The sequence below is a fragment of the Harmonia axyridis genome, chromosome 3, assembly GCF_914767665.1.
Source record: "Harmonia axyridis chromosome 3, icHarAxyr1.1, whole genome shotgun sequence".
Classification (NCBI taxonomy): domain Eukaryota; kingdom Metazoa; phylum Arthropoda; class Insecta; order Coleoptera; family Coccinellidae; genus Harmonia; species Harmonia axyridis.
In genome coordinates, this window is record NC_059503.1 from 3712719 (window position 1) to 3731585 (window position 18867).

Below are 18867 nucleotides of genomic sequence, written 5' to 3' on the forward strand. Positions count from 1 at the left end.
ATTGATATATGAAGGTACTCCAACAATCTTCTAAGTTTTAAGTTTCAATAACTTTTTTTAGAAAGCTTCATCTTTGCCTTCATCAGAGCCAAATTTCGTTGGAGCATTTTTTGAGGTCTGCGAAGAGCCAGTAATCACTGGAAGACAGATCTGGAGAATAAGCTGGATGGTCAATCAGCAATTCGTTCAATTTGACTATATGGTTTTTATCAATTCTTCAAAACACGAAACTTTTTTCTATCCATTTTTCAAACAACAAATGTAGCGTTACTTACCTTTTCATATCTCGATCAAGAGATATTTGCTTTGGACGAGAAACTTGTGGAAGTGAGGAAGTAGCCTCCTTGAAATCATCCCAAAAACTGGAGTTTTGCAGTTTCCTGTTTTTTTTTCAATTCTGTATCCAGTGCAAACGAAATAAGAAAAAACCTATGATTCAACTTTATTTTATTTTGTTTGAAAATATTCATATTATATTCACAGACAACATTATTTTTCAGAGGGGTTGATACATCAATTACACTTATTTATAGGTAACATATATAGCATTTTCTGAAAATCGATATTAATCTCCAATTAAATTTCAAAACGTGCCTAATCTTCTCCCACCATTCGCTAACAACATTTTCCACGAAAAAGGACTCACTCCAATTCGTTAGTTCCACCAAAATTCCAATTTTTGAGCAATAGAAAATCATAACAATCAATCATTGTAGAGCCTGAAAATTTATTTTTTATCGTAGGGTTAACATTCAATAAGTACTTCCGGAAACATTCAGTGGTATTCTTGGAGTTTTCTTCAATGGCAAATATTTTAATTATCTTGGGGTTAGATGAACAACAATGTTTTCCACAAACATGAAACGATGACTGACATCACAAAGATTTATTCGGTTTCCTAGAAAGAAAATGAGTAGGATGTTACTTTTATAATTTCCAAGTTCTTGGAATATCAAATGAATGGGAAACACTCATTTAGCTTTTTTTCCGAAGGGTTGAATTCATATCCTTTGATGCTATCTATAATGGTTGTTATGAAAAGCTTTCCGTATGAATTTATTTCTGGACACAGAGCACAAAGAGAATATTTCGTTTTTTGAAGTGCATTGTACTGCTTCAAAAGAAGTAATCCCTTCCTATTAAAATGGACATATATCAAGAATTTTCATTTTACAAGTATTCAAATCAGATATTGTACTCAGCTTTCTGGTATGCAATTTAAATGACCAGCGTTTGTTTTTGTAGTGTTTCCATGAAAGAAATATGTACAAAGGATAATTGATTCGAAATTCATTATATATGATGGAATTGAACAAGTAATTTCTGCCTTTTATGATCAGAATGCTACTTCTGCAATTAATATCTTCAATTTTCGAGTTCAGGATAGGTCTGAAGGCTTAATTGATGAAACTAGTATTTATTTTTTTTTTGAATGATGCTTGTGAGGAATGTTTCAAATTTTATAAAATATCTCTCAAATTTTTCTGATGAAAATACTTTTTTCCTTGAAACTTAAACAGCCTGTAGCTTGAAAGTAAGGTACGTATTTGGATATAGGTTTATAGCAACTGTTCTTCTTAAATTCACCTCGGTTCATACCCATTTGGATCTACATCTTTTTCGGAAATATCCAATATAATATTTTATTCAAAATTTCTGTGAAATTTTTAATATTTCCCAAATTGAAGGCATTTTCGTTCTCACCTTTTTCAGAAGGTCTATCAAGATCCATCTGCACCATCCATCAGTGAGGAACTTCTAGTGTCGACCGGTGGTTTGTCCAAGTTGAACCTTTTACGAAAAGAATCGTTCATCTCCGAGTCTAAAACTTCAAAAGAATCTCTGGTGTGTTTTGGGTTTTTTCCTCCACAATGAAAGTAATTTCTCAGTCCCACGTTGGAGGAACTGTAACAAACATTAATGACCATAATGCAACACTGGATAGCCTTGTTTGTAGGGGATTTTCCGTAGAAGCGAACTTTAAAACTGCATCTACAACATCATCCAACTTTTAACGAACTACGCTTCCTGTAATTCTAGAAATACTAGAACAGATTGATCTCCAGTTTCGAGAAAAAATATATGATAATCATGGTACTTCCGATATTCCGATATTTCCACCTACGCTACGTTACGAAATTTCCTATTTTATACCCACCTAATACAAATAGACAAACTTGCAAAACGAGCATCAAGCATTAAATCCTTTGATCTTCAATTCTTCTGATGGCTTGAAATATAATACTACAAGGCAGCAGTTCGGCAACGCTCAAATATTGCTAAGAAAATTACACTGCGCAAAAAAAAATAACGCACATTATGGAAATCTCAAATTTATTCTACAACTGAAGGTGTTCTCAATGATAATTATTTTCATCAGAATTATGCATGCATATGTTATCCACTTTCAACGTTTTTCTTCAATACAGATGTTTTTTCTCAGCAGGAATAAAAAAAGATGAGATTATCAGATTTTGAATGTATTGGCTCCATTCTGAAATCAGTTGTTCTCGATCAATTCTAGCGATCAATAGTTTTTCTTTCGTTTGATTTTCTACACTCGATCGCTATGCAATGCGAAACACGCAATTTGACCAAAGAGGAATGTGCCCAAGCGGTAGTTTTGCGAGAAGAAAGGTGGACATACACAAGAATTGCAGAAAGGTTTGGAGTTTCCCATACAAGTGTGTCCAGAATGTTGCAGCGATTCAGGGAGAAAGGTATGAATGTCCGAAGACCAGGACAGGGTAGACCACAGGTAACAACTGCCATTCAAGAACGTTACTTGAGAGTTTCTTCGTTGAGACAACGGTTTGCAACCGCTCGCCTCCTAAAAATCAGCTCGAGCAAACTCATAGGGTGCAAATTAGCACTCAGACAATAAGAAATCGCCTCACAGAATATGATTTGAGGCCTCGTGTAGCGGCAAGAGGCCCAGCTCTTACCCCAGCCAATCGAAGGGCGCGTTTGGATTTTGCGAGAGAGCATATCCATTGGGAAGAGGCTGATTGGGAAAGAGTTCTCTCCACAGATGAGTCTAGATTCTGCCTCTACCATTATGATCGACGTTCTCTTGTATACAGACGTCCACATGAAAGATATGCTCAGTGCAATTTCCTGAATACTACTGGTTTCGGGGGAGGATCGATTATGGTATGGGGTGGAATATCTTTGACTGCTCGCACAGACCTAGTGGTCGTTGATAATGGAGCTATGAATGCTGATAGGTATATAAGAAACATTCTTGAAGAGCATGTAGTGCCATTTGCCCCATACATTGGTGAAAATTTCATTTTTATGGACGATAATGCCAGACCCCATCGTGCGCGCATCGTTCAGGAGTGAAGAGGTTGAAGTCTCTCGAATTGAATGGCCAGCAAGAAGTCCAGATCTCAATCTCAAGCTGTAATTAACGCAAGGGGTGGAAATATCAAGTATTAAATCACTTATCAGCATTCCAGTATTTTGAAAATTGTTTAGTTCTCTTCTTTCACATAAGATTCGGTGAAATCCCGAATTTTTCTTCCATTTAATATGTCTTGTTTCGTTCAAAACCTTCCCGAGAGAACATAAAAAATAAGTTATAAAGTCAATGTAGAGTTAACTTTCATTAAAATTGAGATTTTCAGAATGTGCGTCAATTTTTTTGCGCAGTGTAGAATCCAAGTTAACTCATTTCAAGAATAATCTCAATTACCTACTATGTAAGAATTGCACTTTCATCCGCTAACACCAAATACTCACCTAGACAACTGCCAGATCAGGTGGATCAAAGGGGTGATGCAGACAGGAGCAAAAGCGATCCAGACAAAAATGGTGTAGACCATATCCAGTATCCCGCTGTTATCGTACGTTTCTACGAGAGCAAATCTTGCCAGCCGGAGCACCATGATTGGGCACAAGCAGATCCCGTAAACCAAAGCGGTAAAAATCAGATATCTCTGGTTCATTTTCTCTTGGAAGATGTCCAAGCGGAATGGTCTTTTTGGAAAACTTACTGTGTCGTCATCACAGTCTCTGTGGGAGTTTAGACTGGCATTGGCATTTCTGAAGATAAAAAATAGGTTAGTCCTATATTAAATACAACATAAAATGTAACAAAAAGATAATTGCAATGGTTGAAAATGAAATGAGACTGATTGAAAAATCCAAAAAAATATTACTAGCTGAGTTATTTCTCGCAATAACATCAAATGTTTTGTTTTAAAACCACGACAAGGAAAGGCGCTGGAGTGTTTGGAAAATTTTACGAAAATTTTTCGACTAAAAATTTTTCAGGTGAATAGAAATTCGTCCTATTAGACATCGTCAATTCTGACTCCACTCACCGATTCTTCGTAGAGCTCATGGTTTCAAGAAAATTTGAACTCGAAATTTGGGAAAAAATTGAATTTGCCTCGAAAAATCGTTATATCTCCTGAATTATTAGTCACAGACCCCTCGAATAGAAATGCTTTCAAACATCACGTTGCCCTCTAAAACATACTGAGGTTTCAAGGGCGTAGCTCACGTCCAGGAGAAGTTGCAGCCTCGGGAATATAATCAATTTTTTTCTCGATTATTTCAGATTTTTACCTCTAATTCCTGAAATAATGTACTGATCACCCAACTGCAAGCATTTTCGTGATCTACATAATCGAATCAATAAATAAAATGATACAATACTCCCATGAAGGAACTTTTATTTTTTTTCAATTTTCTAAGGGTGGTTAGGTATGGAAAATTTTACGAAAATTTTTCGACTAAAAATTTTTCAGGTGAGATCGAAATTCGGCTTATTAGAGATCGTCAATTCTGACTCCGCTGGAAAGCTGAACCTCCCTAGCTTCCACGTTAAACACGCTATTGGCAGACTTACTTTATTTCTCTTCGCAACGGCCGATGTCCTGAAATATGACCGCCAGTCGAAGTCCGAAGTCCACCGTTCACACTCGAGGAGTTTCCACAGTTCTTCAGTTCCTGAGAGGTCCTGATGTAGAAGTAGGATACCAGACACATCGGCGCCACGTACCTAGAAAGAAGCAAGCACGCACGTGAGGTGGAAACCTAAGGGATGAAAACGGGATTTGCTGACTAGGAAAAACGGAAAGTATAAGGTCCTGACAGCTTGGAATTTTCCATTAGAACAGATGGAAGAATGCTGTGAATAAGAACACACTAGGGCTCTTAGAGACTTAGAGAAAAAACCTCGGCGATTCGATCGGAGTGAGTCTTGAAATTGATTTTAACCGAATATATGTGGAGAAAATTAGGAAAACACTGATGTAAAGTCAGGAGCTTTTGAGCACAAATGTAGCTTAATATTGCCATTGGCATTAAAACTCAAGATTAATAAAGAGTCCTTAAAATTTAGGTACAGGAAAATAATCTTGAAAAAAAATTAATTTTCTTCCAATATCTCCTAGTTGAAGACTCACCCTGTATAGTCCGAAAGAGTTTCGGAAAATGTTTGAAGGGAAACTACACTGCGCAAAAAAATTGACGCACATTATGAAAATCTCAATTTTAATGAAAGTTAACTCTACATTAACTTTATAACTTATTTTTTATATTCTCTCGGGAAGGTTTTGAACGAAACAAGACACATTAAATGGAAGAAAAATTCAGGATTTCACCGAATCTTATGTGAAAGAAGAGAAATAAACAATTTTCAAAATACTGGAATGCTGATAAGTGATTTAATACTTGGTATTTCCACCCCTTGCGTTAATTACAGCTCGGCAACGACGGTTCATACTCAAAATGAGTGATCTTAAAATGTTCTGATCTAATCCTTCCCAGATTTCTCTGAGTTGGATTCCTAAGTCATTAAGAGTAGCTGGATGATTTTCTGAACTTCTCAGCCTTCTATCGAGGTTGTCCCAAACCTGCTCAATCGGATTGAGATCTGGATTTCTTGCTGGCCATTCCATTCGAGAGACTTCAACCTCTTCAAGGTACTCCTGAACGATGCGCGCACGATGGGGTCTGGCATTATCGTCCATATAAATGAAATTTTCACCAATGTATGGGGCAAATGGCTCTACATGCTCTTCAAGAATGTTCCTTATATACCTATCAGCATTATCATCCATTATCAACGACCACTAAGTCTGTGCGAGGAGTCAAAAATATTCCTCCCCATACCATAATCGATCCTCCCCCGAAACCAGTAGTATTCAAGAAATTGCACTGAGCATATCTTTCATGTGGACGTCTGTATACAAGGGAACGTCGATCACAATGGTAGAGGCAGAATCTAGACTAATCTGTGAAGAGAACTCTTTCCCAATCAGCCTCTTCCCAATGGATATGCTCTCTCGCAAAATCCAAACGCGCCCTTCGATGGGCTGGGGTAAGAGCTGGGCCTCTTGCCACGACACGAGGCCTTAAATCATATTCTCTGAGGCGATTTCTTATTGTCTGAGTGCTAATTTGCACCCCATGAGTTTGCTCAAGCTGATTTTGAAGGGGGCGAGCGGTTGCAAACCGTTGTCTCAACGAAGAAACTTTCAAGTAACGTTCTTGAATGGTAGTTGTTACCCGTGGTCTACCCTGTCCTGGTATTCCAACATTCATACCTGTCTCCCTGAATCGCTGCAACATTCTGGACACACTTCTATGGGAAACTTCAAACCTTTCTGCAATCATTGTGTATGTCCACCCTTCTTCTCGCAAAACTACCGCTTGGGCACATTCCTCTTGGGTCAAATTGCGTGTTTCGCGTTGCATAGCGATCGAGTGTAGAAAATCAAACGAAAGAAAAACTATTGATCACTAGAATTGATCGAGAACAACTGATTTCAGAATGGAGCCAATACATTCAAAATCTGATAATCTCATCTTTTTTTATTCCTGCTGGGAAAAAACATCTGTAAAGAAGAAAAATGTTGAAACATATGCATGCATAATTCTGATAAAAATAATCATCATTGAGAACACCTTCAGTTGTAGAATAAATTTGAGATTTCCATAATGTGCGTTAATTTTTTTGCGCAGTGTACATAATCAATTCACAGACGCCAAAACCATTATTCTGTTGTTTTTGTGGGGTGGGCAAGTTTAAACCTCCCTGTTCCCTGAAACAAAAGTGCTGAGAAGGCACTCAGTCTTTTCGACCATGGCTAACACTTCCGAAAGCTCTCAATTCTCCAAAATACTGATTTATTCATTTGTTGATTCATTTTCAAACGAAAACCGACCGTTCCTACCAAGTAGGCATTCATCTAATGAATTCCACGAAGAGGAAATGAATAATTCATTCTGAAAATCTAAGCTGCTGAATGCTAACATAGAGGAAGATCCAATAGGTATATCTCAACTATTTCATGCCACAATTCTCTTGTAATCCACCACTAGATAGATACAGCGCACTGAAGTTAGAAAACTACAAAAACTGGCTGATTCATCTGTGAAAGGATTTGTTTTGAATTCCTCTTTTACTACTCTGGTTCGGAAAGTACCCTGATGTGTTGGAAACTCATGGAATTAATACTTTAAGAGTTTCATGAATTATAATTAATTTTTCGTTGGGATTGCTGAGAAATCCATACACCAATACAATTTTCAATTACGAATAATTCATAACAATTCTTGAAATGTCGAATTTAGTTATGGAAACATCGAATTTTAGTATCTTTCTGTGTTTTTCGGAAGTCACAGACTACTCCACACAGTTATAAATTGCGGTTTTTCCTCATTTAAAGTTTTTTCTCGATAACTCTTATAGTATTCATTGAAGGTATAGGTTTTGCTTAAGTAACCTCCACTATTTTTGTACGTAGAATCGAAAGAAATAATAAAAAAATATAGATTCCAATTTGAAAATCTTGAGCTTTGATGAATTTGAGTTATCTAAGTTCATAATCTTCTTATAAACACCCTGTACATTTTTTGTCCAAACCGCAAACAGTTTTATAATACTACGTATTTGCAGAATCAAAAAAGAAGAAAATTTTTTCGAAATAAGCTTTTTCTTCCATAATATTCAAAAAAATGTGAGTCCTCATCGCCACCTTTTTATTTCAATTACTCATGAACTGTTGAGTTTTTACCCAAGATATGGCATATTGCCATATTATTGAATCTAATGATTCAATAATATACTGTGCGTGCCATTTGAAATAAGGAGTAGTAGTAGTCTGTTTCCGGTATAACCGGAAGTTGTAGAGATTTGAAAATATTTTAGGAAGAAAAATCATTATCTCAAACCACAGTATGCAAATTTTCAGCTCAAGTTTATGATTAGTTTTCCATAAACGTCTAATAGGCCATCCAGGTGAATCACTCTGTATATGATTGAATTTGGATTATACATGAGAAGATAATATCCTATACAAAGACTCACTGACAGTTCAATTTATTGGTTGGACTTATTAATTGATATGATGGTTTCCTTTATTTTTTCATTATTGTACCTACGTTAGAAATCTAGCGTTACACAGTTTCCTGGGATCCTTAGAATTCTGAAGATTATCTCAGTCTTCAACTTAGTTGATATTCATTCAGCAACCACTCATGATATAAAGAATTAAGGCAAAAGTTTTGCCGGGAGATTCAGATTGAAGTTATTCAGAATTTAAGTTATGTTTCATTTTTAAGATCCTGTAAACTCAAATATTTCTCTCGGTAGGCTTATGAAAGTGATACTCAAAACATGCGTTTCATTTTATGTAACATTCATGTGCGTTACATCAATTTAGCTGCTCCCAGTAAAGTTCGCAGAATTCGAAGGAAAGTGACTGGAAACGCGTATAAAACACCTGTTATTTGTGGGGATAGCAATCTAATTGAGTTATCGACGTGTTTACCGGAATAATTCCATAACTTTCAAGGTTCTACAAACTCAGGAGTTTTTTTTTCGATAGGTTTTCAGAGAAAGTGAGAATTTCATATCTTCTATCTATTTATCGCATTGAATTAATTTTTTATAGTCTGTTTTACCGAATATGCGTGAATGAGGTTGAATTCTTGTCAAAAATTAATAATTCTGCACTCACATGGTCAAAAATATCCCTCGCATATATTCCTCCATATTGTCTACCAAATTGTAAATACATAGTCCGACTCCATCCAATTCAGCCACATATGTCTGAAAAAAGTACTTCATAAGTGATAAGTATATTCAAAAAAAGAAGCAGTTTTCATATTTCCAATTAATCGTAAAATAAAATGTTTCAATATGTTGAATCATCACGTCTTCATTTTTCGCAATATTAATTTGTGGGATAACATCATTGAAACATTGATTTTCAATTTTTTGGACGTTCAAAACCAGTGAATTCAGTATACACTTGGCAAGCATGACACTATTTCGTCAATTTACCTAGACTATACGTATAACGGAAAGGTAGATGTCAATCAATTGAAATTATGACAATCAAAAATTTAAAGAATTATTATTTCGAAAAATAGGCTCAATGCTTGTGTAACTCAGAAGAATTGAGTGTAGATTATGTTACTGTGTCACTTACCCCTAGGTCAATGTAGATGATGTAGAGGGGATAGGGCAAAACTAGACACATCGCACTAAGCCACGTGCCAAAACAGCAAACAAAAGCAGGAAGACGTGGTCGATACGGTTTCTTGATGAAGCGTAGACGATCCCAAGCCATAAGTGTGTAGGTTAAGGTTGTAACATGCATTGGAATGTCCTGTAATATTAATTGCTTTGTTGATAAAGGTCTGAAATTTTCGAGTTTTGAGCTGGGAATGGTATCACCTGATTGATTACGAATTCGCCCTCAATTTCGATTCTATCCAGCCGTAAACACGATAACTCTCAAAGGGAAACTTTCAAATGTTAGTATCTTTTTTTGTGAACCTTTATGCCCTTCAAAAGAATAACTTATCAGAAGACTCTTGTCAACGCTGGTTCCCAAGTTATGAGGTGTCAAAGTAGACATAGCGATAAAGCTACAAAAGTAATATTACCATAACTTTTGAACCAGGGAACATATTTTAATAGTATTTTTCGTTATTTCGAAGCTAAAAAGGCTATTCTTTGTTTATCACTAAGGTTTTTTAAATACTTCAGGCGTATTAATCGTCTATACATATCATGTTTATTGCAAACAAAGCCAATCAGAACCATAGAGGTATTAAGTTCAAATCATAGAGTAATAAACAGAGATAGAGGGAGTATATGCGATTTTTACATGTCCCCAACATGGTTAGATTACGTTGTCGGATTGTGATATATTTTCAAAGCTACAATTTTACTATATATCATATTTACTATATATCGTTATGAATGCATTTTATATTGAATGAAATAAATTTATTTGAGTGATTCTTCAATAAATACGTAAATTTGAATATTTGAATCTGATATTTTTTCTAATTGTCGAATTTATAGCATGCAGAATATTTATTAATTTCTGTATCTACCTGCTGAAATCCAATTTTTGGCAACTATTGCTCTCCTAGTGTCATCCGTTGTTTCAAGTCGTTTGGCACGCTTGAAGTTTGTTTTCTGAATTTCTGATATTTATTTCAATATATTTTGAGTTGATATGAAACGTTGATTAACTATGAGACATAAAAAGTACGTTCTTTGTGGAGAAACTCTCGAATTGAGTGAAATATCTTATCCCTGATATGTTTTCATTTCCGTGCGCTTCATGTCAAATTTGATCACTGAAAATTACATATTCTCACTCTATCTATGTTTATTAATCTGAGGTCCAAATAATGAATCTCGTCTGTTCAGTACATGAATGACATATCATAGATATTCATTTAATTCAGCCAGATTCATTTTTTGTCTATTACACAGATTAAATTGGCGTTTATTGAGATATAAAATGTTGAATCATCAAAAAAAAATTCAAAACCCTTGATTGAACTGCTATCGAACAAAAGTAATAAATTCCGATCCATTAAACTTCAGTTATATCAATGCATTGGTGGCATTGATTTTTTCATTGCTTCTATCAGAAAGTTATCGCTGTTCAAAGTATAAAAGGATCGGAGTTAATAGCGTTCGACTCTCTCGAAGGTATATTTCCCGGTTGAGAAATTTAGATTGGGAAAACAGACAAATTCGATGCTAATCCCTCAAATCCATCGGATTATAGCTTTTAATTTATTAGTTTCCAATAATCGTTTTGGATGTAAAAAGAGGCGAGAACCATAACCACAGGAGTAAGAATTTAATTTCAATATTTTTTCATTGTAAAGGGTGTTTTTTTTAGAGCTATAGAACTTTAAATTGCAATAAAACAACGAAGGATTATTCGATTGACATGAATTTTATTTATCCGCAAGATAATCTTGTGGCATTACATTTTGAATATTATTTCTGGCATATAACCGCCACGGCTGGCTGGAATGTAGTCCAATCTGGACGTCCAATTTTCGATGACTTTTTCCAACATTTGTTGCCGTATATCGGCAATAACACGGCGAATGTTGTCTTCCAAATGGTCGAGGGTTTGTGGCTTATCCGCATAGACCAATGACTTTACATAGCCCCACAGAAAGTAGTCTAGCGGTGTTAAATCATAAGATCTTGGAGGCCACTTCACAGGTCCAAAACGTGAAATTAGGCGGTCACCAAACGTTTCTTTCAATAAATCGATTGTGGCACGAGCTGTGTAACATGTTGCGCCGTCTTGTTGGAACCACAGCTCCTGGACATCATGGTTGTTCAATTCAGGAATGAAAAAGTTAGTAATCATGGCTCTATACCGATCGCCATTGACTGTAACGTTCTGGCCATCATCGTTTTTGAAGAAGTACGGAACAATGATTCCACCAGCCCATAAAGCGCACCAAACAGTCAGTTTTTCTGGATATAACGGTGTTTCGACATACACTTGAGGATTAGCTTCACTCCAAATGCGGCAGTTTTGTTTGTTGACGTAGCCATTCAACCAGAAGTTCGCTTCATCGCTAAACATAATAAAATGGACGTAGTGCGCGATACGTGTTCCGCACAGAAGCATTATTTTCGAAATGAAATTGCACTATTTGCAAGCGTTGTTCAGGCGTGAGTCTATTCATGATAAATTGCTAAACCAAACTGAGAATAAATCACTTGACAGCTGTTAAATCGGTCGCCATCTTGAACAGAAATGCCAACTTAAAGTTATATACTTCGAAAAAAAACACCCGATACATCCATTATATACGTCACATATATAATCAATCTCATTTCAAAATCGGATGACTTTACAAAGCAAGTGGCTATATAGAGCAGTAAAATGGGAAGTCATCATGATGATAAATGAAGCGAGAAAAATCTAGATGAAAAACTGCTAAAAATCCTCTCTGACCGTCAGAAATACGCACCCATTTATAAGGATTCCCAGCTTAACTTGAAAAATATTCTTGGGAAGGAATTGGTTCAGGAATATGATGTCAGAACACGAAAATAATTGGAGTTCCCAGAAGAATTTGGTCCCAATTTGAAGGAATTCTCTTTCCGCTTATTCTTATGCGTTCTTTACATGAATCCTGGAGAAGTTGACGTGTGAACAATTAAGTACGTATGTACGACTCCCTTGAGATAGCTCTCTAAGTGATCAGAAAGCTCAGAAATGTTCCGAGAATTCTACTATACCTTCTCCAATTGAAATTCAGAAGGCATAAAATGTAATTAAGAAAAGCGAATTGAGTTTTAGAAGATAGAAATTGAGATTCGGAATAGGAAGTAGTTATTCAGAATAGGGAATTTGAAAATCAGAAAAAGAACTTTACATTCAGAAATGATCATTCGTATCTCAGAATAGCAATATGTAATTCAGAGAAGGAAATATTGATTTCTGAACTTATGAATTGGGATTTGATAATTTGGAATTCAGAAACAGGAAATTGTAATTCAGAAGAGAAGCAATATCAATTATTATTATTACTGAATCGGGGTCGTTGCATCTGTTAGCCTTCCGGGAACTGCGACTAAATTGATCTTTTGTTCTTAACCAAACCTATTCATACAACCCCAAGAAGGCCGTCGATACTGTTAACGAAGTCGACAACATCCTTAGGAGTCTTGCCTGTTACTTCATGAGTATCCAGAACTTTCACATATGAGTGGTTCTTAGGCCAGTCAATCCCGGAAATTTGAACACTATATGTTCGGCTTTTTCCACCACCTTTCCACAGAGCTTGCAGATCTCATCTGCTGACTCACCCATCCAGTACAAAAGGTATTTGTACCAGTCTGCAGTCCCACCTCACATTCGGTACCTACTGAATTACATATTACAATATCTGAAACCGAGTTGATAACTTCTGAAATACAGTTTTTTTTCTCCAATATAATTTGCTGTTTCTGAAATTCAATTTCCTATTCTGAATTACAACTTTGTTTCTCAGAATTTCTGCTGCCTAATATGAATTTCAATTAAGTTTTTTTTTTTTAATTTAATTCAATTCTGATAGCCAATTTTTCTTTTCTGTATTACACTTTCCTGTTCTGAAATACATGTTACTTTTTCTGAGATTGAACTTTGATTCATAGCATAATTGCATATTTTTTATGACCGAGCAATACCAGCATCTGTTGGCAACTTTGTCCACTTTAAGAAGTATTTTTGTAGGACGTGTTCAACTAAGATAATACTCGATTATAAGATTTATTTCTATCAACTACTGAACTATTACCTGGGGGCTATAAAATTCCAATTGTATGGTTATCTTTGAGAAGCAACCCTCCAAGAAATTCTTTCTATATTGAAGTTGCCGATCGAAGCAATAGAAGATGCTGGGTTATAAATAATAAACGAAAATCCATTACTGACATAATGTTCTTTCCATTGCCAAACTCTCTCTGATTTGTTGGTATTTTTAGAGGGGGGGCTTCAGCCCCAAAGCCTAGCTTCGCTGATGTCAAGTGGTGTTTCTGAAATAAGTTTCGAAATCAGTTGTTGGATTTCCAGCACCAGTCCTTTTCCTCATTTGGTTGGCCTGTGGTGTTCTGACGTTCCAACTCCAAAATCTTGACATACATTGAACATTCTAATCTCATTATCTCATGTACACATACCCTCGTCCTTCATCTGAAATCTCTGTCTGTTCCTGAGGGCATGTTTATGTACAACGTGATGTGATTAATACTTCAAACTTAACTCCCTAACTAATTTAATCTCAATTGGCAGAACAGGACCCTTGTTTATGCAACACTGCTGTATAATGAGATAACAAGAGTTGGATACTACAGGTTGTAATATCCGCCATGAAGATAAAAAAAACATTCCGATGATAATTTCTTGGTTGAATGTTGGTAACTATGCCATCATATATTGAGCCTTTCAATAATTTCAAATCCGGAAATGAAGGAAGGAAAACCAAATAAAGAATTTAAGAAAATTTACAAGATTTTTTGTTCAATAAAGACTGTAGCGCAATAACCTAATTGACAAGATGCATATAAAGTCGAAACATGTGAATATAATAACCAGTAGTAATAGTAAAGTAATAATATTTCATTGAAAAAAGTTGCCTAACGCATATATAGACGAAAAGTTAGGTAAAAACAACTAAAATGTTGAAAACTCCATTTTATGAATGGCCTGAAAATGGAAGAGCTTAACACATTTCAACTCCGAAACTGTCTCCAGCTAGTAAACATGACTGATGGATCCAAACTCAATAAAAGTTTCAGGAAGTTATACGATGGGTAAAGGTGAAAAAATGGTTAGGAAGCATGCAATATTTTTGTTCGGGGCAGGAAATCTTTAGGAAGATCTTTAATTCTACTTTAGTTAACTTGAAGACAAATCCTCATTGAATAATAATTATATTACGAAGGCAGAAGATATTATTGATATTCAAAATTCATTAGATTCATTAGTATTGTCCCCTTTCAGTCTTCTCTTCTTTAATATCGTCTTCTTTTCGCTAAAACCTGGAACGAAGACTTCTATTGGAAAAGTTGAGACTGGCTGCTTTCATACAGTTCATTTCTTCACTGATTGAAACGGTGGAAAATTGTTAAATTTGTTGCAAAGTTGCCATCACGTTGATATGAAATCCACTACCGGATAAATGAGTATTCTTTCAAAGTCCAATTCAGGTCGCTTCATTCGTTGAAATAATAGCGCGAGTTAGTTTCATATTAACTCATGTGCCAGTTGAACCCTTATACAGGGTGTCCCGGGAAGAATTCGACAAACGAATACCATAACTTAAAGTCATCATGGAGGACCCGTATCAAGATGTTTCAATCGCCTGAGTGCCTTCGTTGGGGATATACAGGGTGATGTTCATCTTATGAGTGAAATTTTACAGTTCAATAATTCTTTAACTAATCGACCGAATAATTTCAAATTTTGAAGTTTTGTCACCCTTTCCTATCGCCTTCCTTCAATATTTCTGAATTCGAGTAAATCAGATCCGGACTAAGAAAATTTCAGACTTTTCTTATTTTCGTGGATATTGGATCAGCCTGTACGTGAACATTATGATTTTTTCCCATTTTCGGAACCACAAAGAATCAATTCTAAATCTCTGCTTGGCACGGTCATACAGGGTGATCAATAAACATTCCCTTATGAGTGAAACTTTTTTAGTTCAATAACTCTTCAACAAATCCACCGAATAATTTCAATTTTTGAAGTTTTGTCGCCATTTATTGCCTTCCTTCAATATTTCTGAAATCGAATAAATCAGATTCGGACTAACAAAATTTTAGACTTTTTCTATTTTCTTGAATATTGGATCACTCTGTACGTCAATATCATAATTTTTTTCGTTTTCGTAACCACAACGAATTAATTCATAATCAAAATTCTAAAACTCAGCTTGCCACCGTCATACAGGGTGACCAATAAACATTCCCTCATGAAAGAAGTACAACCGATTCAACCGAATAAGATAGCGAAATCTGTGAAACAACTATATCATATCAACGTGCTCAAAAATGCATTAAAATGGAGGAATATCATTTTGAACAATATCTGCTGAACTGAAAATATTTTATTTTTGATTAATTGTTTTCAAGATCAAATATTTTCAATTTATTTGCTGTTTTTGTTCTATTCTTTATCCAACTTGTTGATTGAAAGTTTTCCTAAATTATTTGAGGAGGATTTGGGTGAGACATTCGTGAAGGGTGAAACAACTTCAATTTTCGAGATACTTCTACCGATAAATTCGGTAGACTCGATTTACTCGATTTCAGAAATATTGAAGGAAGGCGATAGTAAAGGGCAACAAAACATCAAAAATTGAAATTATTCGGTGGATTTCTTGAAGAAGTATTGAACTACAAAAATTTCACTCATAAGGGAATGTTCATTGATCACCCTGTATGACCGTACCAAGCCAAGATTTAGAATTTTCATAATGAATTGATTGTTTGTGGTTCCGAAAACGGAAAAAAACAAAATGTTCACGTACAGCGTGATCCAATATTCACGAAAATAGGAAAAATCTGAAATTTTCCTAGTCCGGGTCTGATTTACTCGAATTCAGAAATATTGAAGGAAGGCGATAGGAAAGGGTGACAAAACGTCAAAATTTGAAATTATTCGGTCGATTAGTTAAAGAGTTATTGAACTGTAAAATTTCACTCATAAGATGAACATCACCCTGTATATCCCAAACAAAGGCACTCAGGCGATTGAAACCTCTTGATACGGGTCCTCCCTGATGACTTTAATGCATGGTATTCGTTTGTCGCATTCTTCCCGGGACACCCTGTATAATAATAATAATAATAGCTCAAAAAATCCTGCTTCTAAGTTATTGCTTCACTCATTTTGGTTTACAATATCTTTTTTTTATGATTCAGTACGAAATTGTATTTGGTTTTTTCGATATTCTGCTTGTATTTGCTATGGTTTCGAATGCGGGATCTAAATGAAATCACGCACAGAACTTTTAATTGTCATTTTACATCCAAATACGAATCTTCATCTCAAACTGATCCACAGTTCTGAAATTTACAGAATAACTAAATTTTGAAAGGCTTAATTCACAAAACGACTGTTCCGAATTTGCCCATCAATGAACTTGACCTCGTTTCAAACCTCTCCTGAAAATTTCAAGTTTCTAGGTCCTATACAGCCGGCCGAAAAAATTCGTTATCAGTAAGTCAAACCTTGAGTCCATTCCCTGCTCAATTTTTTAAAATTACAGATATTGTGACGGAATGATCTGTATGGAGCTAAAAAAGTATTGAAAGATTTCGCTGTTATGAATAATAATAAAAATTTGAATTTTTTTTCTCGTGTCGAGATATTTTGAGTTGAAAAAAAAACATAATGTACAAAAGTTCTTTTTTAATATTGACTCACCTGTATCATAGGCAGAAATGAGCACATACACTCTCCAAGCACCCAATTCTGCACCAGCAAAACATAAACAGACAGCGGAAGTACAAACACGCACTTGACCAAATCGCAGATCGTGTTATTCAACACGAAAGCGAAAGTGGCATCTTTATACAACTTATACTTCAAAATCGCCAAAAATACCACCGCATTTACCACAAACCCAACAGCTATCTGAAGACAAAACGCGAATATAACAAACTTGTAACTCTCGACCAAAGACGGCCTCAAGTGAGGTTCCCTAAGGTCCGAATCTACGTCGGAGACACCCAGTATATACTCGTGGATGATTTCCAAGGTGCGATCGTCTATTGGAGCCTGTCCGGCTTCTTTAGACTTTTGGGCCATGATAACCTCAAACCGGAACTTCGTTCTTGTTGAGCTGCGTATACGACGCTCGAGGTGCTATTGGACGTCGACGTCTGGACGTCGGTTGCACGTCTGAATTCGCCGGCTGTTTGCGAAATCTCCGGCAGTTCGTATGCGCAATTCTTTCTTCGTAGACAACCAATTATTGTCCTGACATGCAGTATCTAAAATTAGGAATCGGATTTCTGTGGCGTCAAAATTGAAAGGTGGGCACTTCATAATAAGAAGAGGAAGAGGAAGAAGCGCCGTTGATTCTTGCGCCTATTGCGCCCCTATAGAAAATTCCAGTTAATTATTACACTTATACGATCTAACTATTGGTAATTTTTTTCCAATATTCAACGATTTTATATGTTTCATTTAGGGATTCAAGACTATGCTTGATTTTCAAGCAACTTGGATTGAGTTCGACTTGATCTCAAGTCAAGCTCAAGTCAAGTAGTGATTTTTCAATCAAGTCAAGTATTTATTTATCAAGTACTTGAATCATATCAAACTACTTGATTTTTAGCAGTTTCATTGTGTAGTGTTACATCAATAAAAAAATTATGAAATGCGAAGGAACCTTGCCTAAAACACTTTTATTTATTAAACTTATTGTATAAAAGAACCAGAATATTGAAATAGAAACACAAATTAAATCACTATAAATCATAACAAAATAAAAAATAATAAAAAAATGTTTCTTATTTTCTTATATTGAGAAACCTCCCGGCTTTGTTTGCTTTCATAATTTTCCATCCAGGATCTAAGACACATGAGGCATCTTATAGATTTGTCGCCTAACCTATTGCGGCTTTTTGTAACTGTAAGAGCAGCTCTGGAAAATTGTCTTTCAACAGGAGCTGGAGATGCTGTCGTTGATAAAAAATCCTAGGCTATTTTGGCCAAGTTTGGAGATATTTCTGAAACTACCAATATATTCCATAGAAATGTGAAAAACTACTAATAAAGTCACACTGGTGAATGCTTCAGTCTCTCGGCGCTCGAGGAATCCCCTTATTTAGTCTAAGCGCGAGATAGCAGAAATATATGTCGTGCGACGCGTGCATATCAACCTCAAGTAATATCAAGTAGCTTGATATCGAGTCAAGCAATAAATATCTAAATTCAAGTCAAACCAAGCTCAAGTATACTCAAATTTAAGTTACTATTTTAGTATTTCAAACACCTTCACTACATATTACCTTCCAAAGTAAGCAGAACCCAAACTCTATAGTCGCTTGTCGTCGTCACAAAT

At 35.6% G+C, this 18867-nt stretch overlaps 1 protein-coding gene across 1 annotated transcript; it reads right to left on the reverse strand.

The window, feature by feature from the left end:
- Positions 1-430: 430 nt before the first annotated feature.
- Positions 431-17685, reverse strand: LOC123675055 (probable G-protein coupled receptor 83). Its single transcript, XM_045610295.1, has 7 exons — positions 17223-17685; positions 9453-9632; positions 8979-9070; positions 4859-5011; positions 3745-4047; positions 1705-1905; positions 431-898 (listed from the first exon to the last, which is right to left on the reverse strand). The coding sequence occupies exons 1-6, from the start codon at positions 17604-17606 to the stop codon at positions 1722-1724; spliced, it is 1296 nt and encodes a 431-aa protein (XP_045466251.1). The 5' UTR covers positions 17607-17685; the 3' UTR covers positions 431-898; positions 1705-1721.
- Between the last annotated feature and the right edge of the window lie 1182 nt (positions 17686-18867).

What these genes read in the sequence shown, in the direction of transcription:
- LOC123675055 (XM_045610295.1), bottom strand. Translation starts at nt 17,606, where the DNA reads ATGGCCCAAAAGTCTAAAGAAGCCGGACAGGCTCCAATAGACGATCGC. An exon ending in CGAGGGATATTTTTGACCAT is followed by an intron (nt 5,012 to 8,978) that starts GTGAGTGCAGAA and finishes GCTTCTTTCTAG; the next exon opens with GTACGTGGCGCCGATGTGTC. An exon ending in CTGATCTGGCAGTTGTCTAG is followed by an intron (nt 1,906 to 3,744) that starts GTGAGTATTTGG and finishes TGTTTGTTACAG; the next exon opens with TTCCTCCAACGTGGGACTGA.